The 27,693-nt window shown below is 46.3% G+C and overlaps 1 protein-coding gene across 1 annotated transcript in view; it reads left to right on the top strand.

Annotated features, from left to right (window-relative positions):
• The window catches only part of ttn.1 (titin, tandem duplicate 1), a gene marked incomplete at its 3' end in the record, with an annotated part of 159,120 nt that overhangs the window by 82,867 nt on the left and 48,560 nt on the right, over positions 1 to 27,693 (top strand). Inside the window, 48 exon segments of the mRNA XM_061822179.1 lie at positions 72 to 374; positions 533 to 729; positions 807 to 990; positions 2,124 to 2,426; positions 4,491 to 4,790; positions 5,096 to 5,214; positions 5,342 to 5,519; positions 5,612 to 5,896; positions 6,035 to 6,328; positions 6,416 to 6,715; positions 6,805 to 6,986; positions 7,128 to 7,257; positions 7,334 to 7,524; positions 7,628 to 8,057; positions 8,246 to 8,551; positions 8,629 to 8,810; positions 9,523 to 9,652; positions 9,742 to 9,893; positions 10,049 to 10,196; positions 10,271 to 10,436; positions 10,497 to 10,648; positions 12,865 to 13,161; positions 13,315 to 13,614; positions 13,690 to 14,004; positions 14,087 to 14,235; positions 14,391 to 14,541; positions 14,624 to 14,905; positions 15,027 to 15,329; positions 15,460 to 15,762; positions 15,840 to 16,121; positions 16,314 to 16,501; positions 16,581 to 16,692; positions 17,930 to 18,232; positions 18,314 to 18,622; positions 18,977 to 19,258; positions 19,376 to 19,675; positions 20,107 to 20,400; positions 20,490 to 23,459; positions 23,558 to 23,878; positions 23,966 to 24,250; positions 24,335 to 24,640; positions 24,767 to 24,930; positions 25,071 to 25,308; positions 25,425 to 25,700; positions 25,782 to 26,081; positions 26,627 to 26,929; positions 27,018 to 27,317; positions 27,403 to 27,690. Coding sequence (XP_061678163.1) covers positions 72 to 374; positions 533 to 729; positions 807 to 990; positions 2,124 to 2,426; positions 4,491 to 4,790; positions 5,096 to 5,214; positions 5,342 to 5,519; positions 5,612 to 5,896; positions 6,035 to 6,328; positions 6,416 to 6,715; positions 6,805 to 6,986; positions 7,128 to 7,257; positions 7,334 to 7,524; positions 7,628 to 8,057; positions 8,246 to 8,551; positions 8,629 to 8,810; positions 9,523 to 9,652; positions 9,742 to 9,893; positions 10,049 to 10,196; positions 10,271 to 10,436; positions 10,497 to 10,648; positions 12,865 to 13,161; positions 13,315 to 13,614; positions 13,690 to 14,004; positions 14,087 to 14,235; positions 14,391 to 14,541; positions 14,624 to 14,905; positions 15,027 to 15,329; positions 15,460 to 15,762; positions 15,840 to 16,121; positions 16,314 to 16,501; positions 16,581 to 16,692; positions 17,930 to 18,232; positions 18,314 to 18,622; positions 18,977 to 19,258; positions 19,376 to 19,675; positions 20,107 to 20,400; positions 20,490 to 23,459; positions 23,558 to 23,878; positions 23,966 to 24,250; positions 24,335 to 24,640; positions 24,767 to 24,930; positions 25,071 to 25,308; positions 25,425 to 25,700; positions 25,782 to 26,081; positions 26,627 to 26,929; positions 27,018 to 27,317; positions 27,403 to 27,690 — 14,553 coding nt within the window.

The raw sequence follows: 27,693 nt of genomic DNA, 5'->3' as shown, positions 1-27,693 counted from the left end.
TAATCTCCAGGCAATCCACTTGCTTGATTATGGATGTGCAAAGTAGAATTAAAGAGTCATTCCCCTTATAGAGAAACCAGATCCACCGATCCTCGTGGAAGCCAAAGAGCCAACATCCAAATCCATTACCTTATCTTGGAAAGCTCCCGACTATGATGGTGGCTGTCCCATTGAAGGCTACATCGTGGAGAAGATTGAGAAGGACGGCGACCGCTACGAGAGGGTTACCCCAAGCTTGGTCCCCGGTCTCTCCTATGTGGTGACAGGCCTAAAGGAGGACATGGAATATCAATTCAGGGTCCGAGCCGAGAACGCTGCTGGCATCAGTGAACCGTCTCGAAGCACGCTACCTATTAGGGCTGCTGACCCCGTCGGTATGACAGACAGTTTCAAAAAACTTCCAGTTTTACGTTTACAATATGTCAGATGTTTGGCGTGATTGCCGATGTCATATGACAACTCAATGTTCCGTAATGGCTGCAGCAGATTTTACCTTTGGATTAGTGTGTGAAATTCCCTTATGCTTTTTCAGAAAAACCTACGGTCACCCTACATGCCCATGTGCAGTCTGGTTTGTGTATTAAGAAGGGTGAAGAGATTCGCATTGATGCGAACATTTCAGGCTCGCCTTATCCCAAGGTCACCTGGATGAGGAACAACGAAGATGTCACCAAAGAGCCCACCAAGAAGGTATTACCGCTGGTTAAGAAGAAGAAGACCAGGGCGAAGGTTCGTTTTGTAACTGCAATAAATTGCTTTTCAACCAGTCTGCGGCGTATTGAGGGTTGGATTTTTCCATCTCCCAGGTTTCCGAACCCAAGGAAGAGTTTGTGACGCCACTGCGTGAGCGCCTTGGTTTGGACCAGACAAGGAAGGGTCACTCTGCACTGATGATCCGAGAGGCGATTAGAGGAGACCACGGCGACTTTAGCATCCGGGTCGAAAACATTCACGGAGCTGCCACCGCCTCCTGTGTCGTCAACGTCCTCGGTAAATTTGACCTTTGACACTATGCCATACTTGTTACTTTTGACGGTCAATGTGGTAAATGTCATTTGAAAATAATTTCAAGATGGCATTTACCATGTTGACTACATGCCTCTGTAGGAATGCAACCACAAAGTAGGGAATGCAACTGTACGACCTAATTTCGCAATCGTACTTGGCAAAACAAAAAAACAATCGGTCACAACAATGAGTCCCAGCCGTACGAGTGGAAAAAAAAAAAATCTCTCGAATATTGCAGTCTAAACCAAACACATATTGAAGAGCAGGACCCCGCCTTGCCCGTGGTCCAAATATTGAACTAAGTGTGGGTACCTTTGAAATGTGCTGGAGTCGAATGGAGAGCGCTGCTTAGCGTAGTCAAAGCTACGTTTTCTGACGAGTAGCCTTTAGCTGTACAATTAAAGAAGGTTGAGCATTATAAATTGAATTAGCTCCAAAAACAAGTCACGGTGACGATGTGGGAAGATATTGAATTCAAGCCAGAAGAAATATGCTTCCAAGGCAAATTTGTATGAAGTGACAACAAAATCTGGCGACCAAATATATTTCAAAGCGACAAAGTCAAATCAAATCAAAGACAAATCGAACCATCCCACTTAATTTATTCAGCTGGTGACAAAAAAAAAAAAAAAAAAAAACAAAAACACGGTGGGCCCTCCATTTCCCGTCAGACTGCAGTTAAAGTGGCACCAACCCTAACCCCCAAAATAGCACACCACAAAGAAAAGTAATGTTGGGGGGAAAAAAAATAAATAAAAAATCTCTCGGTACGTAAAATCAAGTTTCAAAACTTGAATAATATGGGCCACCTCTCAGCTCTGAGATGCTGTGTGGGCATCTTGAATAAATGCACCAGAAGGAATCAAACATACTGAGGGGGTTATTGCTTCCTGATATGAAATCATGACATGAGGCTGAACTTTCAAACTGAGTAGTTGTTGTGGAATCATAAAAATAAAATGACAAAACAACTTACCCTCGTTGTGGGTGACAACGTCAGTCGAACTTGGCGCCTGACAACGGAGGGGGTGCGACATCGTGACAATATATCATAGGGTAAATTGTCAAAGTTAAAAAAAACTGTGATCTAATGGCTGGACTCTTTTATTCTACAGACAAACCCGGTCCGCCCGTCAACTTTACCTTTAATGACATCAGGAACACCTCAGTGGTGTGCAACTGGGAGCCTCCTGAGGATGATGGTGGCAGTGACATTCTGAACTATATCCTGGAGAAAAAAGATAACAAGAAAGATGACATTGGCTGGATAACCATTACCTCCACGTTAAAGGGTACCAGTTTCCCTGTCACGAAGCTGATAGAAGGGAAGGAGTACATCTTCAGAGTCACTGCTGAGAACAAATTTGGGTGCGGCCCGCCATTCATCTCTGAACCCTTGGTTGCCAAGAACCAGTTTGGTGAGCATGTTCAAAAATGCCATTTAAATGATCAACAAAGGTCTCGTGAGGAACTTGACCAGGTTTCTCAATAATGACAGTATCCGAAAATGCTTAGTCTGGTTGGAATGGCTGTGATTGGCAGGCAACCCCCCCGTCCAAAGTAAACTGGGATCGGTACCAGTACACCCGTGTGACCCAAGTGAGGATAAGTGGTACAGAGAATAGATGGATGGATGGAATGGCCACTTCCAGTGGAGTATAATACACCGAGTATTGTAAAAAAAAATAAAAAAAAATCAGATGTTGAGTTCTGGAGAAATCGAGTATGTTGTGTCAGGGGGGGAAGGACCTTTTGGTGGAATTTTTTGGGGGGATATTGGCTCTACAAAATCTAGTCCAACAGGCCCTAACATTCGAGTAAAACAGCATAACTCCATTATGAATGTAGCTCCCTGCGTCAGGGTTAGCGGTTTTGTTTTTAGTGTTTCATTCTGTCTGCTATTTGGGGAACGAGCTGACAACTTTCAGTCAAATATATCAACTAATCGGGTCACATTGGCCAAAATTTCGTGGGAGAGGTTCTTCAAGTCGACGTGTCAAAATGAACTACCATGATGTTTCTCGCTGTAAAAACTACATTTGAGTAGTGCAAATGGAACGTTATTCTGTGAAAAGAGCATTGTGGGGAGGGCAATAGCTTGTATGTTTTTGTAATGAATGTTTTTTTCTTCAATTTATTCATTAGAGAGCAACGCTCCCTCTAATTTTATATGCGTCTGAGCAAACGCACTAAGCCCCAGAGTTGCCTTTGACCAATGTGGTCAGGCCAGTTTCATCCACTGACGTTAAATGGCTCGTAAAAAGATTTGGATGACAGTATTTATATTCCCATCAGGACAGATGAATGATGCTCCCAAACAGTTTTAAAATTGTTCTTATTCTTTCTGAATTTAACATACAGAATTGGATTTTTCGGCACTGTATTGTCTATGCTTTGGTCCTTGATGAGTCTTTCCCAAGGTGGTATTTCAACATTACACACAGTCTCATTCTGCCCTTTCAGCTTTGGCTTCGCAATGCAATTTTCACATCAGACTTCCTCTACTTTCTCGCCGGAAAAACAAAAAAGATCTCATTTAGTATCACCACTTTTTCTTTGATTATTCCCCATACTCTGACAGTCATTACATCTTAAAATGACATTTCTTTTTCTATTTTCGCCATTATTATTATCGTTAGTTACATATGCAGCGTGTCTATCTCGTCTTCGCTCAATGTTTCCCAGACCGCGTTGCTAACTAAAGCACCGGTGGTGGGCGCTCCATAAGAAAGCTGTCATTGCAAACCACATTGACGGGCTACTTAAGTCCTGTCATAGCTGTAATTATGAGTGTATCCATAGAAGAGCACAGGGGGCTGGCCGAAGGTAAACTAGGCAGGAGTGTGGCAGCTCCTTGTTAGAGTTTAATGCGCTGCTGAAGTGTTCAATAAAAAGCGACTAAAAGAACCCACTGGTGACTCCTTTTCCTTTTTACAATCCATATTGCAATTGTGCCATTCCATGGAGCAACCAGCCATCCCTCACTCGTTGAAACACATTGCAAAATGCCACAGAATGAATAGTTCTATGCTATACTTATTTATATGTATTTATTTATTTATTTATTTTTGCGCGACCGCAGAATATCTGTGTGCAGAGACCACATCAGCAGTGTAGAGGGAACATTGCTACAGAATATTTTAGAGGCTTGCGATTGGCTGGTGACCAGTTCAGGGTGTACCCCACCTCTCGCCCAAAGACAGCTGGAATAAGATCGAGCACACCCGTGACCCTAGTAGGGATGAACGGAACAGAAAAGGGATGGATAGATGGATTGCAGCGGCGTTTACTGTTCAATCCATATTTTAGTGAATATTCCACAAATGTTGCAGCCGCTTGTCACATAGACTCTTAATTTTTACAATATAAAGTCAACATGTGGGGTATTGAACAAAAAAATCAAAAAATGTTCATTTCCTAGTATGGAATCATAAAAGCTGACGATGATGTTTAGTCTAACTTTGGCACCACTTTCCCATCAGATCCTCCCGACGCACCCAACACTCCAAGAGTTCATGAAGTGACGGCAAGCTCCGCTCACATCTCTTGGCATGAGCCCAAGGACAATGGCAGTCCTATTCTAGGATACTGGATTGAGAGGAAGGAAGTGAACAGCAAGCATTGGACTCGTGTCAACCGCGTTCTCCTCAACTCTCTAGAGGTGAAAGCTTGCGGCCTGATGGAAGGACTCACATACATCTTCAGGGTGTGTGCCGAGAACCTGGCTGGGCCCGGACCTTTCAGTGAGCCCACGGATCGCGTTGTTGCTATGGATGCCATCTGTAAGTAAACCAACCATGGGTGTAGCAGCTACATAACTAACCCCGTACCCATAGCACTATTTGTTTTGCTGTCTGTGAACCTAAACATTTTAGCTCGACCAGAAAATCTTAGTTTTATTTTACAGGGAGTGAATGGTTACAGTATCGTAAATTTATCTTCATTGCCAGCACTCCAAAATTCAAATAAGGCCTTATTGGTATGAAAACAATATTCAGCACACTTTATAGATTTGAACAATGTATTCATCATCTCCAATGTGGTAACCACCTGACTGTATTCACCACAATCCCTACTGCCACGACAGTGCCTCCTGGTCCCCCAACACCATGGATCGTGGATACCGGGAAAGATTCGGTCATCGTGGCGTGGAAGCCGCCTTTATACAACGGAGGAGGGGACATCCTGGGCTACCACGTTGAGAAGGTTGTGATCCTCATGTTGCAGTGGTTTACACGTAGCTGCTAAGTGACACACCATAACGACTATTAACTTTCGGGTGATTCCCGACACATGAGCGATTCGACACTGAACCCCAACCTTGCGATATCAGGTGGTGGCTGGGGAGAAGAGCTGGACTCGCAGCACAGAGTTCAGGTGCAAGGAGCTGACTTACAACGTCACAGGTCTGACCGAAGGAACCGATTACTACATTAGGGTCATTGCCGTGAACGATGCAGGTCCAGGGGCTCCCGGAGTCACAGAACCTGTTACTGTTAAGGAGCCTCAAGGTATAAGCACAAGGCAGAGCTTATGTATACTCGTGGTGGTAGTTTTTTTGTCGAAAAAATATAATTTGCCGTTTTCTGTGGACTTCGTTCAGAACCTCCCGCTGTTGACTTTGACGTCTCTGTGAAGAATGGAGTCACGATCAAGGCCGGCGAGTCACTGAGGCTCCCTGCCGTGGTGATTGGCCGCCCACAGCCTGAGGTCAAGTGGGCCAAAGATGATGCTGAAATTGAGAAGGAGAGAATGATTGTGGAGACCCACGGCAAGAACAGCAGTCTCTTCATCAAGAAGGCAGTAAGGGCGGATCATGGCAAGTACCAGATTTCAGGCACCAACAGCAGCGGGACAAAGGCTGCTGAAGCCAAAGTGGAAGTCATGGGTCAGTGTCATTCATTTGATGAGAAAATGTTTTTAGAATGAAGCCTGTACTATTTTTTTCTGCTTGCCTGACTGCTGGATGTATCGTCCTTATTTACATGTATTTTTTTTGGGGGGGGGGTGGGGGGAATTCGTGCAGACGTCCCGGGCCCTGTCATTGACTTGAAGACTGTGACCGTGACCAAGAAGAACATCACCCTTACCTGGTCTGATCCGCTGGACAATGGTGGCAGTGACATAATCGGCTATGAGGTCCAGAGAAAGGATGCCAAGATGAAGCTCTTCCGTCAACCCATTGAGGTGGCGTCCTGCAAATGTGATGTCCAGGGACTGCTGGCAGGCGAGGAATACGACTTTAGGGTCATTGCACGAAATAAGTACGGAGATGGAACTCCAGCAGATCTTGGGCCCATTCTTGCTGAAGACCCCAAAGGTGTTGCAGAATTTTCCATGTTGCGGCACGTGGAACGACGTACAATTCAATTATGACGTAAACTCTTCTTCTAACGTCTCCCTACAGGTACACCGTCTGCTCCTGAGAAGCTGCATTACACTGATAGAAGCAAGAACACCATCACCCTCGCTTGGCAGCCACCCCGCAGCGACGGTGGCAGCCCCATAATCGGTTACTACGTGGAGAAGATGCGGTCTGACAGCAACGAGTTTGAAGTGGCTAACCGCAAAATCTTTAGAAAGTGCTGTGGTATAATTGAGAACTTGTCAGAGAACCAGGAATACGAGTTCCGAGTCAAAGCTGTGAATGAGGTTGGGGATGGAGGTCCGTCCAAGCCAATCACAGCCAAGATTCAGGACGATGAAAGTATGTCACGAAAGCAATCGTGAAATGTTTTGAAAATTCAAGTACTACTACTGGTGCAATTAATTAAAAATGTCCATTCTATTTCATAGTTCCACCAATTATTACAATTCTGAAGTACTTCAAGAGTAATGCTATCATTGTGAAGAAAGGCTCTGCCATTGAGATTCCAGCTGAGGTAAGAGGACTTCCTCTTCCGTCAATCACTTGGATGAAGGACGATGAGTTGTTGGACAAATGTGACAAAGAGAAGATGACAGTGGAAACTGAAGAGGTGGGAATTGATCTTTTCTATACGAAAAACATTTTTTGCTCCCGTGTGTACATCTCTGAAATCGACTAGGATTTTTCCACGAGACTTCGGAATGTGAGTTTACTCATTTCTGTTGTCGTTTGCCATCTCTTCAATTATCAGGTCAACCGCACAACACTGAGAACAATGATTTCCATGCCAGAGACCATCAGACAGGACAAAGGCAATTACAAACTTGTGGCTGAAAACTGCTATGGCAAATCTCAGCACGTCATTCGTGTGGAAATCCTTGGTACGAACATTTTAAATGGTAGGAACTGCTCGATGAAGAATGTCACCTGTCTAACCTGATTTACTCTTGTTCATAGACCGCCCTCTTCCCCCAAGGAACATTGTGGTCTCTGACATTAAGGTGGACTCATGCTATTTGACCTGGGATGCCCCAGAAGACAACGGAGGCAGTGAGATCACCAACTATGTGGTTGAGAGCAGGGATGCTGCCAAGAAGAAATCGGACTTTGAGCCAGTGACCTCTAACCTCATTGATCGTCGATATGGGGTGAATTCAAATGCATGCACACTGACCTGTTTGAAGGTCAAGTGGAGTAATGAGCTCTTTTACTGCACATACACTTACGGTTTGGCATCTGTCCACTTTTTAGGTCTACAAACTGAATTTGAATGGTAACTACCAGTTTAGAATCAGAGCAGAGAACAAATACGGACTCAGTGACGGGTGTGACTCAGAGAAAGTAGAACTTAAGGATCCATTTGGCCTCCCTGGGCCACCACGCAACCCCAAGATCATTGCTGCCACATCAAACACAATGACTCTGACCTGGGATCCTCCCCTAGACAACGGCGGTTCCACCATTCAAGGTTACTGGCTAGAGAAGAGGGAACGTGGAGCTGTGTACTGGGGGCGTGTTAATCGGTCCCCAGTCACCAAACCAGCAGTGAAGGCTCTGCAGTACACTGTACTCAAGCTCATCGAAGGAACAGAATACCAGTTTAGGGTAGCGGCGAGCAATGCTGCAGGGGTCGGGCCACCCAGCGAGTCCACAGAGTGCCGCTTCACTGTGGATCCATGCAGTGAGTTGTGATGTATACACAGTGTTGTTGATTATTATTATTATTATTTTTTTTTTTTTCAAAGCGGGGAAGGTAAAAAGCAATTTAATTTTGTGATTTAGAAATATGCTGACGTTTTGGTTGGTTTCCAGAGCACTGAAGTTGGGTTTGTTCCACATGATTACATTTTGATCTTTTCTGGATCTCAGACCCTCCGAGTGCACCTGGATCCCCTGAGGTCAAAGACAAGACCAAGAATAGCATTACACTCAGGTGGAGTCCCCCAGACAGGGACGGTGGCAGCCCTGTCAAGGGTTACATCATTGAGGTACATGACGAAGGGTCCCTTGATTGGAGAAGGGTGAATCCTGCTGACAAACTCCACCCATCCACTGAGATAATGATCCCTGACCTTAAAGAGGGCAAGAAATGCAAGTTCAGGATCTACGCTGTGAACGCTGCAGGCAATTCTGAGCCTGCGAAGACTGCTGATATCCTGGTTCAGGACATCCTTGGTGAGGATTGTGTTATTTGTTGACCCAATTCTATGAACATACAAAGCTATTTCAAACCTTCACTGTCTGTCTTTCAGTTGAGCCGATAATTTCTCTGGATGTGAGCGCACATGAGCTGCTGAACTGCCGGGCTGAAACCACCATAAAGATCCCTGCCACCATCACTGGGCGCCCAGTGCCGAAAGTCACCTGGACCTTTGAAGGAACAGCTGAGACTGAGAGGAAAAATGAACTTCACACACTTCCTATTGACTCAGAGGTAGAATTACACTGACTACAGCGTAGGCTGGATGGTGTCCTCGAGAGTAAACTTTGAAAAACACGAGCACATCAGAAGCAATAGGCATTGAATCATAATCGGCTTTATTGGCCAAGTATATAAACAACTCCCTTTGCATAACTGTCATTGCACTGTCATTGTACTGGTCAATCACGGGGACCGCAAACGGGTAAAAGGACTCTGTACAAAGTGGGACGTTGACACACTTATCTCGTACCTGTTCTAAACAAAGAAGATTTTACATCTTGCCCAACCTTTATAAGGAATAGTTCCTATAAATACAAGTGTCTGTTGATCTTTGTTCTTGCTGCTTTGTTGTTCTGCGTTCTGTATGCTGTTACCAGGGCAGCGCCGTTTGCCGGAGAAAAATTCCTTGGGTGTTTTTTTTTTTTTTTTTATACACTAGGCCAAATAAAGCTGATTCTGATTGAAATTCTGAACACACAAAGAATTTGTCTCCAGTAGTTGGAGCTGCCCTAGTACAACATATGTTTTTCTTTTAACTCACAGTTGTGCAAAGGAGGCAGTGTCTTCTACCATTTAGAACAGTTGGAATTTCCTTCAGAATGTCCATTCAAGCGATACTCCAGTGCAATGACCATTGTGCAAAGGGTGTCAAAACTTCGAAGGAATGTGTGGAGTTTAAAGTTACTAGTTGAGTAAGGCTGTGATTAAAATTTGCTCACTGTAGATACACTCCACTGACACAACCTCCACGGTCATCATTCCTGAGAGCAAAATGAACCACAGTGGCCGCTACGTCATCAATGCAGAGAGCCCCGCTGGACACAAAGTAGTCAAAGTGCGAGTCAACGTCCTCGGTGTGTAATATTAATGTTCCCTTTTCACTATTAAATCACACTTTTGAAGTTCAAATGTCATGAAATGTCATTGTTCAATGGGACTACAGACCTTCCGGGTCCTCCCCGAGACCTGAAAGTGAGCGACATCACCAGAGGTACTTGCCGGCTTACCTGGAAACCACCAGAGAGTGATGGAGGAGAGAGGGTGAAGAGTTACTTCATTGAGAAGAAGACTGTGGTGGGCAAAGCCTGGACAAAGGTGAGCCACATCTAAAGCAACAGTCTGTGTTGTGATAATTCAAAGGAATGAGCGGTGAATTGGCTCTTTCTACGGCTGCTGATGCAAAATCTAAAACAAAACTAGAGAAAGCAGTGCTCCTCTTAATTACTTCTACCATGATCCCATCCACTCAGGTGAATCCATCCTGTGCTGCGCAGTCTTTGGTGGTTCCAGACTTGATTGAAGGTCAAGATTACCTATTCCGCATTCGTGCTGAGAATCGATTTGGTTTTGGACCATGCGCGGAAACCACTGAGGGAACTGCAGCCAGAGATCCCATCCGTGCGTTGGAATTCTGTTGAACCACTGCTATACGTCACGGACTTCTATCTGATTTATTTTGCTTGTGCTTTCAGATCCTCCAGATCCTCCAACCAGGCTTAAGATCGAGAGTGTGAGGAAGGGCACAGTGACCCTCACATGGAAGGCTCCCAAAAATGATGGTGGATCACCCGTCACACACTATAGTGTTGACCTGCTCTGCTGGGATGCCAGTGGCACCCAGAAAGAGTCTTGGAGAAGGTAAACCATCACATCAAAACCCAGTACAGCACATTTTTCAACTTTCACTACTGACTGCAGGTGTAACAGAAGAGACATTGATATCACACGCTTTAAAGTGGATGACCTGACTGAAGGAGAGGAGTATGAGTTCAGAGTGGTTGCTTACAACCAGGCTGGACCCAGCCGACCATCTTCCACTGCTGGGCCACTTGTCATTCAGGAGCAGACCTGTAAGAACACTGAGCTGTGAAACTGTTCATTTTTCACGTCTAATCGACAATGTTGATGACAAACACAAGAGCTCTGCTGTAAATGGGACACATATCCTCTGACTGAGGTGACATGCGCTTCTTCATTAATCGGGGAAGAACACTGAGCAGTGGGAAAGTTCATTTTTCGCGCCCGATCGACAGTTGTTGACAAATACTAAAACGCGACTGTAAATTGTATTATGCTATCATATATTAGAGACGCCTAAATGCACGTGTGTGTCTCACGTATGATCTGAGGTGACATCAGGGGGACGTGGGAGTGCCCGAGCTCATCCCAGCCATCACCGGGCAGGTGGCAGGGTGCACCCTGAACTGGTTTCCCGCCAGTTGCAGAGCACATGGAGAAAGACAACAGCCACACTCATAATTGCACCTAAGGTCAATTTAGAGTGTCCAAATAATGTTGCATGTTTTTGAGATGTGGGAGGAAAACTGAATGCCTGGAGAACACCCAGGGACAGGGTGAACATGCAAACTCCACAGATGCGGGGCCAGGATTTGAACCCCAGTCCTCAGACCTGTGAGGCCAACGCTTTGACCACGCGTCACAGTGTCCCCCTTTCCCCTCTATAACATCATCAATTCTTCTGAACAAGCTGTCCATGAAGTTCAGGAGTTTGTGTCTGTCCATGCGGGCGCACATCTGCGCGTGAGATAAACGAGTATGTGCGTGAGTGCGTGTGCGTGAGGACTTTTTGAGGAAGTCACACAGTGATGTTTAACAAGGCCTGGCTCCCAGTCTTTGCTCTTACTGATCTCAAAGGTACTCTTCAAGGTTGGTTTCAGGACTGCTGGCCTAGGCTTTACGGAGACTTGGCTTTGTGGACCCGTCCCTGACGGCGCAGTTAGTTATCCGGCTTTCACTTTTAGTGCGTGGACCACGTCTCGGAGCTAACACGGAAATCAAAAGGTGGGGGAATATGCTTTCAGATCAATGAGAAATTGTGCACAGATATTACACAACTCGGCACACACTGCAGCCCGCTCTTGGAGTCATTGTTCTGGAACTGTTGCCAGTTTTACTCGCCGCATGAATTCGCCTCTTTCATTCTCATCGATGTTTACATTCCACTTCAAGTTAGCATGAACGCAGCACTGCTAACGCTCACCGAGCAGGTGAATGAGATTTGAGAATAAATATTCACCATATTCACCACTCATTACTTTTTCTTCTTCTTTTCCTTTTGGCTTGTCCTGTGACGGGTCGCCACAGTCTGTCACCTTTTTCCATCTAAGCCTATCTCCCGCATCTTCCTCTCTAACCCCAACTGCCCTCATGTCTTCCCTCACAGCATCCATCAACCCATTCTTTGGTCTTCCTCTCTGTCGCTCTTTTGGCCTGGCAGCTCCATCCTCAGCACCCTTCCACCAATATACTCACTCTCTCGCCTCTGGACATGTCCAAACCATCCAAGTCTGCTCTCTCTCACCTTGTCTCCAAAACATCCAACTTTGGCTGTCCCTCTAATGAGCTCATTAGAACCTCGACATCTTCATTTCTGCCACCTCCAGTTCTGCTTCCTGTTGTCTCTTCAGTGCCACCGTCTCTAATCCGTACACTATGGCCAGCCTCACCACTTTTCTATAAACTTTGCCCTTCATTGCAGCTCCATCCTCAGCACCCTTCGACCACTATACTCACTCTCTCACCTCTGAAAATATAAAATATAAAAATGACTTAGAATGGAGACTGATAGTCGGGGCTTCTCGTCCATTATCACTGTGTGACCTCACAAATATGCTTCGGGAAGAGTTCAAAACTTTCCTACACACACGCCAAAACTTTGTAGCCAAAGGTGTTGTACCTGTACAGTGTGGACCAATTTCATATTAATAAACCCTATTAAGAGGTAGATGTCACTCCAGATCATGCAAGGCAGGTTGCAATTTCTTCGTCGCTTATCCTCACAAAGGTCGCGGGGGTGCTGAAGCCTATCCCAGCTGTCAACGGGCACGTGGCACGGTACACCCTGAACCGGTTGTCAGCCAATCGCAGGGCACATAGAGACAGACAACAGTAGCACTCACAATCACGTCTAGGGGCAATTTAGAGTGTCCAATTCATGTTACGTGTTTTTGAGATGCGGGAGGAAACCAGAGTGCCCGGAGAAAACCCACACAGGCACAGGGAGAATGTGCAAACGCCACACACTTTCTTTCCATTGCACTTCCAGGCGCTCCTTCGATTGAACTGAAGGAGTTCATGGAAGCTGAGCAAGGCAGTGACATCAGCATTGTGGCCAGGATACGTGGCTGCCCATTCCCCACACTCACTTGGTACAAGGCCCCACCTCACAAGTCTGACAATAAGGTGGAGGTCGGCTACGATGAGCACATCAACAAGATGGTGTCAGACGACAGCTGCACACTATTGATCCAGCAGGGCAAACGTCCTGACACTGGCCTTTACACGCTTGTGGCATCCAACAGCTTGGGCAAAGCGTCCAAGGAGATGAGGCTCAATGTGCTAGGTAAGCTCAAGAGCATTGTGATTTTCAAAGACAATTCTAGATGTAAATGGTGGGGAATCTTACACTACTTTGCATCAAACGTGACCGCATTTTGTTACTTTTTTGTCAAACGTAACGCCACGTAAAGAGTTACTCAATTTTGTTTTCCCCTAGGTCGTCCTGGTCCTCCCTCTGCTCCCATTAAGTTTGAGGAAATCGGGGCTGAGAGGATCACTCTCTCCTGGCTGCCACCAAAGGATGATGGAGGCTCCAAAGTTACCAATTATGTCATCTGGAGGCGCGTGGCCAACAGGAAGACCTGGGTCCCTGTAACCAGTGAACCCAGAGAACGCGTCTGGACAGTGGAGAACCTGATGGAGGGCCATGAGTATGTTTTCCGCATTATGGCCCAGAACAAGTATGGAGTCGGCGAAGCTCTAGACAGTGATCCAGAGGTGGCCAGAAATCTCTACAGTAAGTCTGTCAATACATCCATGCGTGGGTCAAAACGCCTTTAAACAAATGGAAAACTGTCCTTGTGTCCTCCAGCTGTCCCTGGTCAATGTGAGAAGCCAACCGTGTCCAGCATCACCCTGGACTCCATGACTGTGAATTGGGAGGAGCCAGAGGATGATGGTGGCAGCCCAATCACAGGTTACTGGTTGGAACGCAAGGAGACCACAGGGAAACGCTGGGCACGTGTCACCCGTGACCCTATCCGTCCCATGGGCCTCGGTGAATCATTTCCAGTAAGCGGCCTCATTGAGGGTTCTGAGTATCTTTTCAGAGTTACAGCCATCAACGCTGCAGGACCTGGACTCCCCAGCGCCCCGACTGAGCCCATCTTTGCCAGAGATCCCATCTGTAAGTGCTCACAGACATTCGGTACAATTGAATCAACACAATTTAGCTTTGCCTTTCAAAAAAATAACCCTCTTTTCTTTAGCTCCACCCTCTCCTCCAACGCCAAAGGTTTCTGATTGGACAAGGTCCACTGTGGACCTTGAGTGGATACCCCCACTGAAGGATGGTGGCTCCAAAATTATCGGTTACTGGGTGGAGTTTCAAGAGGCAGGCACTGAAGCCTGGATAAAGGTGATTAAAGCACCTGGTCCTCAATCATAGAAGTATACTGTCACTAACTCATCTTTATCAACTTCTCGAATCTGCAGGAGATATTTTGACGTATGGTTTCATCCTTGTCCAGTTGCAACAGACAACAGTGACATTGATTTGTGTTTTTGTCGCAGGCCAAGGACACTGAAATCCGTGGCACCCGCTTTGTGATTGCTGGTCTTAAGGCTGGCGGTCAGTACAGGATAAGGGTCATGGCTTTCAACCTTGCTGGTATTAGTGAACCAGGCGAAGTGCCTGAGGTGCTGGAGCTTAACGACAGAATCGGTAAGTCCATTGTGAAGAACAAATATTTTTGTTGCAACAATCCTTCTGTGTTTTTATAACTGGATGTAACTTGTCACTTCAGTTGCCCCTGACGTTGATCTGGATGCCTCGGTGAAGGAAAGGATGGTTGTCCACGCCGGAGGGGTGATCCGGATCATCTGTTATGTGTCAGGTCAGCCATCACCACAAGTTACCTGGAGCAGGGACACAGTGGCACTTCCTCCTGAAGCCAAGGTGGAGACAACAGCCATCAGCTCATCTTTGGTAATCAAAGCATGTACCAGAAAGCATCTCGGCATCTATACGGTGACTGCCAAGAATTCTGCAGGGGAGAAAAAGAAAAATATCACCGTGGAAGTGTTGGGTGAGACATTCAGCATCATTCAATGACAGGATCTAGTCCTTAGAAACTGTCAGTCTACTTCAAGACGGAGTGAAGAATTCTTTCATTGAAATTCCTGGAAACCTGTCGTGTTCTCCGACAGACGTTCCTGGGCCTGTTGGCATCCCAATGACTGCTGAGAACTTGAGCAACGATTGCTGCAAGATCAACTGGTACTTTCCAGAGAACGACGGCGGCTCTCCCATCAGCAACTACGTGATTGAAAAGCGTGAAGCAGAGCGACAGGCTTGGACCTCACTCTCATTCACCGCCAGCAGACAAAACGCTGTGGCGACCGGCCTCACCTCGGGCAAGGCTTACTTCTTCAGAGTTGCTGCTGAGAATGCCATTGGCATTGGACCCTTCATGGAGACAGCAACTGAGCTCATTATCAAGGAACCGTTGAGTGAGTAAATGCCAAGTTTTAATAAAAAGAACAGCTGAGATTCAAATGTCATAAATAATGGTCAAAGTCCTTTACAAAAGCCTAAAAAATATGAATGAGCAAAAAAAAAAGATCATCTCTTCCTGTTCAGGTGTGCCCAACCGACCCGAGGATCTTGAGGTGACCAAGGTCACCAAAGATTTGATCAACGTGACATGGAAAGCACCCAAGTTTGATGGTGGCGCTGAGATTATTATGTATATCCTGGAGGCTCGGATGATTGGCAAAGACAAGTTCACTCGATTGACCAAGGAGAAGCTGATGGAGAGAAAGTACACTTTTGATGGTCTAAGGGAGGGGGACACCTACGAGTTCCGGGTTATTGCTGTCAACGAGGTTGGGCCGAGTAAACCATCATTCTGCTCCAAACCAGTCACCTGCAAGGATGAACTTGGTAAGCGGCATATTATTAATCCGACCCAGAAGCCCATTCAAAGAATTTACTGATTATCTTCACTTTACCTGCTCCAGAGCCTCCAACTATCGAGTTGGACTTCCGCGACAAGCTCATTGTCCGAGTCAATGAGAGCTTCCTGCTGCAGGGTCGCTACACTGGCAAGCCTTCCCCGTCCATCGTGTGGTACCAAGATGATGAGGAGCTGAAGGCCGACAAGCACATTATGTTCAAGAACACGCTCACCACAATGTCACTGGGTGTGATGAAGGCGCAGCGCCGCCATAGTGGCCGATATGTGGTGGTGGTGGAGAACAGCACCGGGTCCAGGAAGGGAGTCTGCAACGTCACAGTTGTCGGTACAATCTTGAAACCTATTCTGAACTTCATCTTTACAACTGGCATTTGATATTAGCCATTTGTCAAAGGCCAAGGCATACGACTAAAGCACATGATCATAAAGTCATTGTATCAAAGTCATTCTTCTAGGCCCCTAATGTTGATTATTTGTTCAGTAAGGAACAGTCAGCATGTTTCTGTTTTCCACGCAGATCGTCCATCTCCTCCTGTGGGTCCGGTTGTCTTTGAAGAGGTGCACCGTGACTACATGGTGATCTGTTGGAAACCTCCTCTGGACAGTGGGGGTGTTGAGATCTCCAACTACATCATTGAGAAGAGAGACACAAATAGGGACATGTGGACCACTGTCACATCAGCAAACAGCAAGACCACATGCAAGGTTGGCACACATTAATTAGTCCTCGCGTATTTCCTGCATACGTGAACCCAAAATTGAAAGTATTGGTTGGTCTTTCCAGATCCCCAAACTGACAGAGGGCAGAGAGTATATCATTCGGATATCCGCTGAGAACATGTACGGCATCAGTGATCCACTGGACTCTGAGGAGATGAGAGCCAAAGATCTTTTCAGTGAGCCCTTGAAACAAACCAACACTTCTCAAATCTCGCTGCAAATCCCTTGACACAAATTTCAGGATGAAGGCATTTCAAATTTAAAACAGACTGAACCCACGTAGTTACTTAAATCTTTAATTATAAAACCTCTGTTAATCTTTACTACAACAGTCGCCTGACTGTGGTCGGGAAACGCAAGGGAGACACACGCACGCACGCACACACACACACGGAGACGCGCACGCACGCGCACACACACACACACACACACACACACGCACACGGCTAAGAACAGGCACGTAGAGGCTTTAAGTTCACTCACCTGCAGCATTACAACATGATGACCGTAAACCGGGGTCCTTGAAGAAGCACGCGTAGCCGTCTGCTTCCAAGAAAGGCCTTTTTTTTTTATCCATGTCTAGGAAACGCTTTCTCCACATACCAACGAGCAGCACTATACAGAAGCACATTTCTGAGGCTGTATATTTTTTGAAATTTTTCGAACCAGCTTTTGCTGGTCAAAAAGCCTCTTCCTCGAGGGGGAGAATCACAATGCAGGGTCCAACAAAGTGAAATGGGCCCTGTCTGGAGCCCTGGAAGTAGGACCGCGTGGTGCCCACTCCATTTGCTGCACAAAGTGGTTGATTCCTCTCAATGTGTCCCAAAAATGATAAAAATGCTCCACAATAGGAGACAATTCCTCTTAGTGGATCCATAAAGGAAATAAGTGCCTGCGGCGTTACCACCTCTTGGGCGCTGCGGAGGAAGTTTTCGCTGGGTCACAACGCTGAGGTGGTACAGTACTGCAACTTCATAATCACAAAACGTTATCGTTTAAAAAAAAAAGTTATCACAAACACAGTACTAAGATACAATATATATGCAGCCGGTCAACAGCGTGGACGAGACGTGCACAACAAGGAAATGGGTAGGACAAGGGAAGTTACCACTCATGCTCTCATTGGTCGATATTGTGCCAAAAAACAATCATTTTTTTCATTTTTTTGCTTCATTGTTCCACATGTTGCACTGGGGACATGCCTTGTATCAATCATGATTGTATTAATCTGCCTCAAGTAAATGTAGTACCTACTGTAAGCCGAGTTGGCTTGGGGGGGGGGGGGGAGCGTGATGCACTGAATCTGCAATAGGTGAATCGCGAAGTAGAGAGGGATTACTGTTACAGTAAAGATTAATGAATAGCATTAAACAGTCAACTATAAAAATGACCGTGTTTATCCAAATTCTGCAGGAGTTCCTGAAGCCCCTGAGATGCCAACTGTCAGAGAGGTGTACGCCACTAACGTACTTGTGCTCTGGAACCGGCCCCGTGATGGAGGAAAACCCATCACAAACTATATCCTGGAGAAGAAAGAGCTCTCTGCCAAGAGGTGGTCAAGGGCCACAAGAGAACCCTTGTACCCTGCCACTCAGTATAGAGTCCAGGACCTGTTGGAGGGCTGTGAATATGAATTCCGTGTGATGGCTGAAAATGAGCTGGGAACTGGAGACCCAAGTGTCCCCTCAAAGCCCATCCTTGCCAAAGATCCCATCGGTTAGTGTGACTGAAACAAATAGACCTCATAGTATTGCAACGGTGTAACATAAAATCATATATGTGGTCAATTATTTACAGTGAAACCCAGTCCTCCAGTGACCCCTGAGGCTTATGACAAAACAAAAGACTCTGTCAGTCTCAAGTGGCAGATGCCTCGCCATGACGGAAAAGGACGGATATTCGGCTATCTTGTGGAATACCAGAAGCCGGGTTCGATCGAGTGGAGTCAGGCTAATGAGCATCCAGAGCAGTGCCCTGACCTACACTATGTAGTGACAGGCCTAGATGATGGCCAAGAGTATGCTTTCAGGATCTACACTGTTAATGCCGCAGGCAAATCTGACCCAGCCTATGTCAAACAAACCATCAAGGTCCATGACAGACTAGGTATGACATCATCTCTCTCTCTCTCTCTCTCTCTCTCTCTCCTCTCTCTCTCTCTCTCTCTCTCTCTCTCTCATTAGATGGAAAGGGTGACTTTAAACCAGGAGTGTCAAACTCATTCTAGTTCAGGCGCCACATGGAGGAAAATCTTTTACTAAGAAAGTCAGGACTGTAAATAATGGCCTTTATATACCAAGTTATGTAATTTAGGTTGGGTTTAGGTTAAAAAAAAAGTCTTAACCAATTAATTGTTTTACAGGTTATGTTTAATATTCCTGAAGTATGTTGGTTGTAGTGTGGGCCATCCTTGTCAGTCACTGAGCTGACTCCTCAGTTGATTCCTGGTTCTCTCTGCAGAAGCGCCAGAGTTGCTGTTGGATGCCAACATGGCACGGGACCACCTGGCTATGCTGGGCACTGACATCACCTTGAGTGCCACATTCAAGGGTGTCCCCACACCCACTGTCAGCTGGAAGAAAAATGATAGCGAAATGCCTGCTCACATCGCTGTCGCTGTTACATCCACTGGCAGCAAAGTCTTAATCCCCAAGTGTGTCCGTCCGGACTCTGGCAATTACACTCTCACAGTGGAAAATGCTGCCGGGAAGAAAACGGCCACAGTTGCCGTTTTGGTTCTGAGTGAGTCAAGAACACGAGTATTTGTGATTCAGAAGATGTTTTCCTCTTTCTTCTTCTATCCTAAGTTTAAGTAGCACTCCTGAAGCTCCAATTTGATTCTTCTTTTTTTCTTTCCAGACAAACCAACACCTCCGAGAGACCTGGCGGTCTCTGATGTGACAAGTGAGTCTGCCTACCTAACGTGGAAAGCTCCGGAGGACAACGGTGGTGCCGTTATCTCTCATTATGTTGTGGAGAAGAAGGATGTGGCTGCTGAGCAGTGGGTCCCAGTCTCTGCAGCCAATAAGAAGAGGAGTTTGATGGCCATGTATCTGATGGAAGGAATCCAGTACCTGTTTAGAGTAGCAGCAGAAAACCAGTTTGGCAGGAGTGACTACGTGATAACAAAGACACCCATCAAGGCAGTTGATCCTCTCTGTGAGTGCTATGCTGTCTATGTACTGTACTGTACTGTACTTGATGTACGTCAGCTCCAAGCGAATGTTCTCATTTTATATTTGAGTATTTGATGATTTGTCTCACTCAATAAATCGCTGGTAGTGCAGAGATTGAAACTCTCCTTGCCAACAAGCAAAGGCATTATTTCATATATATATATATATATATATATATATATATATATATATATATATATATATGTAATACTTCAGTCACAAACTGTCATATCTGAAACTCACCCATAACTTACATTTTGCCTTGTAACACAAACAGAAAAACTAATTACCAAATGATGGCTTGTAACTCGAAAAACTTTTAAATTAGGCCACTGGAGAGGCAAGGTAGCACTGAATTGTGCATACCATTTCAAACATCAAGAACAAAAGACTAAATATGCTTTCACCTTTTAGATCCGCCTGGCCCTCCAAAGAATCTACACCACACTGATGCAGACAAGACAGAGGTGTGGTTAGAATGGGAATGGCCTGATCGTACCGGTGGAAGTGAAATCACTGGCTTCATAATTGAGTACCAGGAAGAGAACCAGGTGGACTGGGTTCCCTTTAAGACCGTCAGTAGTAATCACGCACATGTCAATGGTTTGGAAGAAGGCAAGACCTACCGCTTCCGAGCAATGGCTCAGAATGCCATTGGCCTGAGCCGTCCTGACACCAGCATCCCAGTTACCTGTCAGGAAAAGACATGTAAGCCATAATTGGTTTGGAAAATAGAACAGCTGCCGTACTGCTTCATTGACGGGCCTCTAACTGATGCTTTTTTTCCCCTCCTTCAGTGCCACCCACTATTGAAGTTGACGTGAAGCTGATTGAGGGTATTGCTGTTAAGGCAGGTAGCACGATTATCCTGCCTGCCAAGATGAAGGGGATCCCTATCCCCTCTGCCAAGTGGATGACAGATGGGAAGGAAATTCCATCAGAAGGTCACTATAACATTGAATCATCAGGACCCAGCACTACCCTCATCATACCAAAGTGCAAGAGAGAAGACACTGGGGAGTACATCCTCACTGTATGCAACCCTGTAGGCAGCAAAACAGTTGCTCTACATGTCACTGTGCTCGATCTTCCCGGAGCACCCATTGGACCTATCAACATCTTAGAAGTAACCCCTGATCACATGATGATACAATGGAGGCCACCCAAGGATGATGGTGGTACACCCATCACAAACTATGTGGTTGAAAAGAAGGATGTGAAGAAGCCATGGGAGCCGTGGTCAGTTGTGAGCTCCAGTGGCATCAGCACCAAAGCCAAGGTGTCACGCTTGGAGAAAGGTCGTGAGTACATCGTACGTATTCGCGCAGAGAACAAGATTGGAATTGGTGCTGGGCTTGAGAGTCCTCCAACTATTGCCAAGCACATGTTCAACCCTCCCGGTCCACCAGGCCTCCCAGTGTGCTCTGATATTACAGAGAATGCTGTGACAGTGGAATGGTCACTACCCGACTACGATGGAGGTAGTCCTATCAGTGGCTATGTTATTGAACGCCGAGAGATGACGGGGAAATGGATCCGTGTGAACAAAACTCCCGTGTTGGACCTCAGATACAGAGTTTCGGGTCTATTTGAAGGCAACAGCTATGAGTTCAGAGTCTTTGCTGAGAACATTGCTGGTGTTAGCCAACCATCCCTCACCTCTGATCCCATCAAGGCCACCCGGCCCATCACCAAGCCAGGACCTCCTGGAAATCCTAAACTAAAGGACTGGAGCAAGTCTTATGCAGATATCTGCTGGGTCAAACCGACAAGAGATGGTGGCAGTCCTATCTTGGGCTATGTAGTAGAGATTCAAAAGTCAGGATCCGCTCAGTGGGACAGGATCAATAAGGAAGTCATCAAGATGTGTGCCTACAGAGTACAAGGTCTCATTGAAGGTATGGAATACAGGGTCCGTATCAGAGCCACAAACAAGGTTGGAGAGAGTGAACCCAGGGAACTGAGTGAGATCATCTTGGCAAAGGATATTCTCGTTCCTCCAGAGGTTGTTGTTGATGTATCATGCCGCGACTCTCTGACTGTCAGGGTTGGCCAGATAATCAGTTTGAGCACCAGAGTTAAGGGCAGACCTGACCCAGAGATCACATGGACCAAGGATGCCAGAGCCTTGTCTCGGGACAAGCGCACTCAGCTGAATAACCACTATCCTTTGTGTGAATTGGTCATCAATGATGCAATCAGAACAGACTATGGCAAATACTCAATTGTTGCTAAGAACAGCAGTGGGCAGTCACAGGCCACTATTATTGTCAATGTCCTGGATACACCCGGAGCTTGCCAGAATATAAAGGTGGCTTACGTGACCAAGAACTCTTGCATGGTGTCTTGGGAGAACCCAGAGGACAATGGTGGCACAGAGATCACCCAGTACAGTATTGAGTGTCGTCAACCGAGCCAGAGAGGATGGACGGTGATTTCGAATGACTGTACAAAGCGACTGATGAAGGCCCCTCTCTCGGAAGGTTGTGAGTACTTTTTCCGTGTTAGTGCTGAAAACAAGATCGGTGTTGGACCGCCCGTCGAGACCAAGACAGCGGTGCTGGCAGTTGACCCCATCGAGAAACCGGGAGAACCAATTGACTTCCATATATCGGAGATTGGAAAGACCTTCTGCTTCCTCAAGTGGAAGAAGCCCGACTATGATGGAGGCAGTCGCAACCTGGGTTACCACGTAGAGAAGAAGCCAAAAGTGGCCGAGGAGTGGGAAAGACTTCATAAGGGAGCGATCAAAGAGACTTACTTTATGGCTGATAGATGCATTGAAAATCAGGTCTATCAGTTCAGAGTTCAGACAAAAAATGACGGTGGTGAAAGCAAATGGGTGACCACAGCTGAAGTCCTGGTTAAGGAGCAGCTTGTAGAACCAGAAATCAAGATAAAACTAGATGGAATCCTTGTGGTAAAGGCAGGGGACTCAATCCCCATTGAGGCAATGGTCAAGGGCAAACCCCAGCCTGATGTCAAATGGACTAAAGATGATAGCATTGAAGAGATCAAAAAGAGTCCCAGGCTTCAGATCGAAACTGGTGCTGACTTCTCAAAGTTATTTATTACTTCTGCAGGGCGTATGGACAGTGGCAAATATGTTGTCAGTGCCTCCAACAGTGCAGGAACATCCTCAGCACATGCCAAGGTCAACGTATTAGACAAACCTGGTCCGGTGAGTGATCTCAAGGTATCCGGGGTCACCATAGACAGGTGCCATTTGGCCTGGAAAATCCCAGAGGACGACGGAGGCTGTGAGATCTACAACTACATCATTGAGAAATGTGACACCAAGAGGGGTGTGTGGGCTGTCTATTCAAATGCCGTCATCACCAACAAGGCCAACGTGACTCGTCTTATTGAGGGAAATGAATATATCTTCAGAGTTCGTGCCGAGAATAAGATGGGTCCTGGCCCTGGAGTGGAGAGTGAGCCTATAGTCGCTGGCACAAAGTTCAATGTCCCAGGTGCACCTGAAGCACCAGAGGTCACTAAAATCTCTAAGGAGGAGATGACTGTTCAGTGGTCAGAGCCTGACACAGATGGTGGAAAACCAATCACTGGTTACCTTTTGGAAAAGAAGGAGGAGCATGCTGTAAGATGGTCCACCATTAACAAAGAGGCAATGCCAACAACTCACTTCAACGTAACGGGATTGCTACCACTCCATGAATACCAATACAGAGTGAAAGCTGTCAATGAAATTGGTGTGGGCAGTGCAAGCAAACCCTCACGTGCTTTCGCAGCTAAGGATTCACTTGGTACGTCGCCACTAGTTTTTCTGCCTGCTGCCCGTTAATGTCCTTTTTTTTTTTTTTCTTTTTTCCTCTTGACTTCATCTTGTGCGTTTTCTTAACAGAGCCTCCTGCACCACCCACCAACATGAAGGTTCTGGACAGCACCAAGTCCACTGTAACTCTCGGCTGGACTAAGCCCGTATCTGATGGCGGAGCACCCATAATCGGCTATGTTGTTGAGATGAGGGTAAAGGGAAGTGGCAAGAAAGGGGATGACAGCTGGAAACGCTGCAATGTGGCTGCTCAGCTTGTCTTTTGCGAGTTCACTGTCACGAGCCTGGATGAGATGCTTATGTATGACTTTAGAGTGTCAGCTCAGAATCAGGTTGGCATGAGCCTGCCCTGTAACCTGGAGACATCTGTGAATCCAAAGGAGATACTTGGTGAGGATTGTTTCTGGTTACCTGCTGACTTTGGCGACTGTATTTATCAATCACCATTCCTATGAATGCCCATTTTATTTTTAACAGAGGCACCAGAGATCGACTTAGATGTCAATTTGAAACGGGGACTGACAGTGAGAGCTGGTTGTCCCATTAGACTATGTGCTACCATCAGAGGTAGACCACCTCCCAAAGTCATTTGGAGGAGGATGGGTGTTGATAATGTAGTCAGGAAGGGTCATGTGGACATTATCGACACCATGACCTTCTTGGTCATTCCTGATAGCACCCGCAATGACTCTGGCAAATACTGCCTGACTGTGCAGAGTCCTGCTGGAGAAAAGGCTGTGTTTGTCAACGTGAAGGTCCTCGGTATGTCTCGCCTTCTGCTCGTCACACCTCTGTGCTTGTTTTTGTGGACTTTAAAAAACAAGTTTATCCGTTTCCCGCTAACAGATACCCCAGGACCTGTGATGAATCTAGAAGCCTCTGAAATCAAACAGACCTCAGCAATGCTGTCTTGGAGCCCCCCAGAGATTGACGGGGGTAGTGCGATCACCCACTATATCATCGAAAAGCGTGACATTGATCGCAAGACGTGGGCAACAGTCAAGGCAGGAGTTGAGAAGGACAAGATACCCTTCAAGGTCAACGGTCTCATGCCAGGCACAGAGTACTACTTCAGAGTGACTGCTGTCAATGAGTATGGCTCAGGAGTTCCCAGGGTGTCTCCCACTTCATACCTAGCCTCTGATCCTGTCAGTAAGTATGACTTTTTAGTGACACAATGACAAATGAGAACTGGGACTCCGCCATGTTTACTTTCTCATCCCTTTTATTGGTCATGATAGCATATGTGATTCTTCTTTTTTTTTTTCTTTTTTACAGGCAAACCTGATCCTTGTGAGAAAATGGAAATTCTGGAGGTAACAAAGAACAGTGCCACAGTTGGCTGGGTGAAGCCTGCGAGGGATGGCGGGGCCAAGATTGATGGTTACGTGATTGAGTACACTGAAGTTAAACCTGCTCCCCAACCTCCAGCACCGGTGGAGGTTTGTGATTTCACATTTTCACATTCTGTTGCCCTCGGACAATTGTCGCTTTCAAAATGTTATGTGCTGGGTAGATTGATTTGTGGACCAAAGTGATGTGTGTCAAAGTGTAATCAGCCATTCCATAATTTTAACTGCAGGTCCAAGAAGGGGTGAAAGCTGCACCACCAATTCCATCACCTCCAGTAGTGCAGGAGGAGGCTGAAGAGCCCAAGAAGGAAGTGTGGAATGCCTACACCACTGTTAAGGGTTTGAGCATCAACATCAGTGGCCTGAAAGAGGGGAAAATGTACAAGTTCAGAGTGGCTGCCAAGAACATCATGGGTTTGAGCTTGTTCACAGAGACCAGAGAGCCGATCGAGATCAAGGAACAGATGTGTAGGTTCCAACATCAGATCGATATGATCCATTCTTACACATGAGCTTGATGAAGATATCCCCTCCTCCCATTTTAAGTATTCAGTTTTATTTACTCCTCTCTCGTCTTCCATCAGTGGAGCCCAAGATTGTAATGCCAGACACCGTTAGTGAAAGAGCTGGAGCCAAACTCAGGGTAGAGGCTGTCATTTGTGGAAAACCTTCTCCAACCTGCAAGTGGATGTGTGGTGATGTACCACTGGTTTCTTCAAGTCGTCTGGCGGTGCACCAGTCTGGCAATTTGTGTGTCTTGATCATAAAAGATGTCTCAAGGACAGACAGTGGAGAATACAGCCTTGTGGCTGAAAACAGCTCCGCAAAGGTGGTCCAAGCTCTGAAGATCATCATCAGAGGTCATTGTCCGAGCTTTATTTATGATGGGGACCCAGTGAATGATGTGTCGCATGGCTTGACAGAGTTGATCTGTGTTGTAGATATCCCCGGACCTCCCGGGAGTCCTGTAGAGATCACTGACATTGACTCAGATGCCTGCTCTCTCTCCTGGTGCCAGCCTCTGGAGGATGGAGGCAGCAAAATCACAAATTACATCGTGGAGAAATGCGATGTCAGTAGAGGTGACTGGGTGAACGCAGTTTCCTCCTGCCAGAAAACAAGCTGCAGGCTGGGCAAACTCATTCCAGGGAAGGAGTATGTTTTCCGCATTCGTGCTGAGAACCGCTACGGCGTGTCAGAGCCCATCCAGTCTGACAGGATGATTGCCAAGTTCCCCTTTGGTAGGTTTCATTACTTCATGAAAGGAAATTATATTCTCATTCGTTAACTTCCTTAACATCTCAAGCACCATCATGATTTCTCATAGCTGTAACCTGCACTTTTCTCACGGTGGCATTGAGTCTCTTTCTTTCAAAGTCTCCCTTTGCATAATTGTCATTGCCCTGGCCAATAACAGGAACTGCGAACGGGTCAAGGCACTCTGTACAAGCCTAACACAGTGTGGGATGCAGACATGCATATCTCTTATCTGTTCTAAATGAAAAAGATTTGACATCTTGCACGACTATTATAAGGAATAGTTCCTATCAACAGAAATGTCTTGTTCTTTGTTCTTGTTGCTTTGTTGTTCCATGTTATGAATGTCATACCAGGGCAGCACCGACTGCCGGAGAAAAGTTCCTCGTGTGTTTTTCACACTTGGCCAATAAAGCTGATTGTGATTCTAACAGATAATTAAAAAAAAAAAAATGAAAAAAAAAATCATCATATGGGAATACTCCATCTGACAGAAATAAAATATTTTGATTGTGTTGTTCATCATCAGATGTTCCCAGTGAACCTCTGAACTGTCACATCAATAAGATCAACAAGGACTGCATGTTTGTGGCATGGGACAAGCCAGAGAGCGACGGTGGCAGCCCCATCATAGGTTACTACATCGAGCGTAAAGAAAGAAACAGCCTACTTTGGGTGAAGGCCAACGACACTGTTGTACGTACCGTTGAGTACCCTTGCGCCGGCCTGATTGAGGGTCTGGAGTACACGTTTAGGGTATCTGCCATTAACCGGGCTGGGCAGGGCAAGCCAAGCAAGAAGACTGACTTTGTGACAGCGAGAACACCCATTGGTGCGTTTCTGATCGACACTTATGAAACCAAATTTTTTAAACAAATTCACATCTGTTACACTAGCTTATCAAAATGATTGTGTCGCAGATACACCTGGAAAACCAGAAGTCCTGGATATGACCAAAAACTCGGTAACTCTTGTATGGATCCGGCCCAAGAACGATGGCGGCAGCAAGATCATCGGCTACTACGTAGAGGCTATCCGAGTGCCTGGGGACGTATGGGTGCGCTGTAACACCGTTTGCCAGAATGTCCCAAGGGAGGAGTACACTGTGACTGGCCTAGAGCGAGACCTGAAGTATCAATTCAGAGTCATTGCCAAAACAGCTGTCAACATGAGCAAACCCTCAGAGCCCACAGATGCAATCTTGGTCTGTGCCGAGAATGGTGAGAGGGACAAACTTAAATTACAGCTTTACTTTCAGCTAACTTGTAGATGGGTGATAAACTAGTGTCCTGCCCTTTTCTACAGTTCCTCCAATGGTAGAACTTAGCAACAGAATGCAGAAGGGTTTAAAGGTAAAGGCCGGAACACCGATTCTCCTAGAGGCTGAGGTCTTTGGTAAACCAATGCCGAGAGTCACGTGGAAGAGAGGTGATGAGAGCCTGAGGTCAAGTGAAGGCCAGGTCATAACGCAACAGAGACATCACTTCCAACTGGAGATGACCTCAGTCACCAAGGATCACACTGGAGTCTACACTATCCTTGCAGAAAATGCCAGTGGCTCCAAGACCGCTGACATTCATGTCACCATTTTGGGTG

This window comes from Syngnathoides biaculeatus, chromosome 6 (assembly GCF_019802595.1).
Source record: "Syngnathoides biaculeatus isolate LvHL_M chromosome 6, ASM1980259v1, whole genome shotgun sequence".
Classification (NCBI taxonomy): domain Eukaryota; kingdom Metazoa; phylum Chordata; class Actinopteri; order Syngnathiformes; family Syngnathidae; genus Syngnathoides; species Syngnathoides biaculeatus.
Note: the sequence above shows the minus strand (reverse complement) of the source record. Positions and strands in the feature narration are given on the sequence as shown.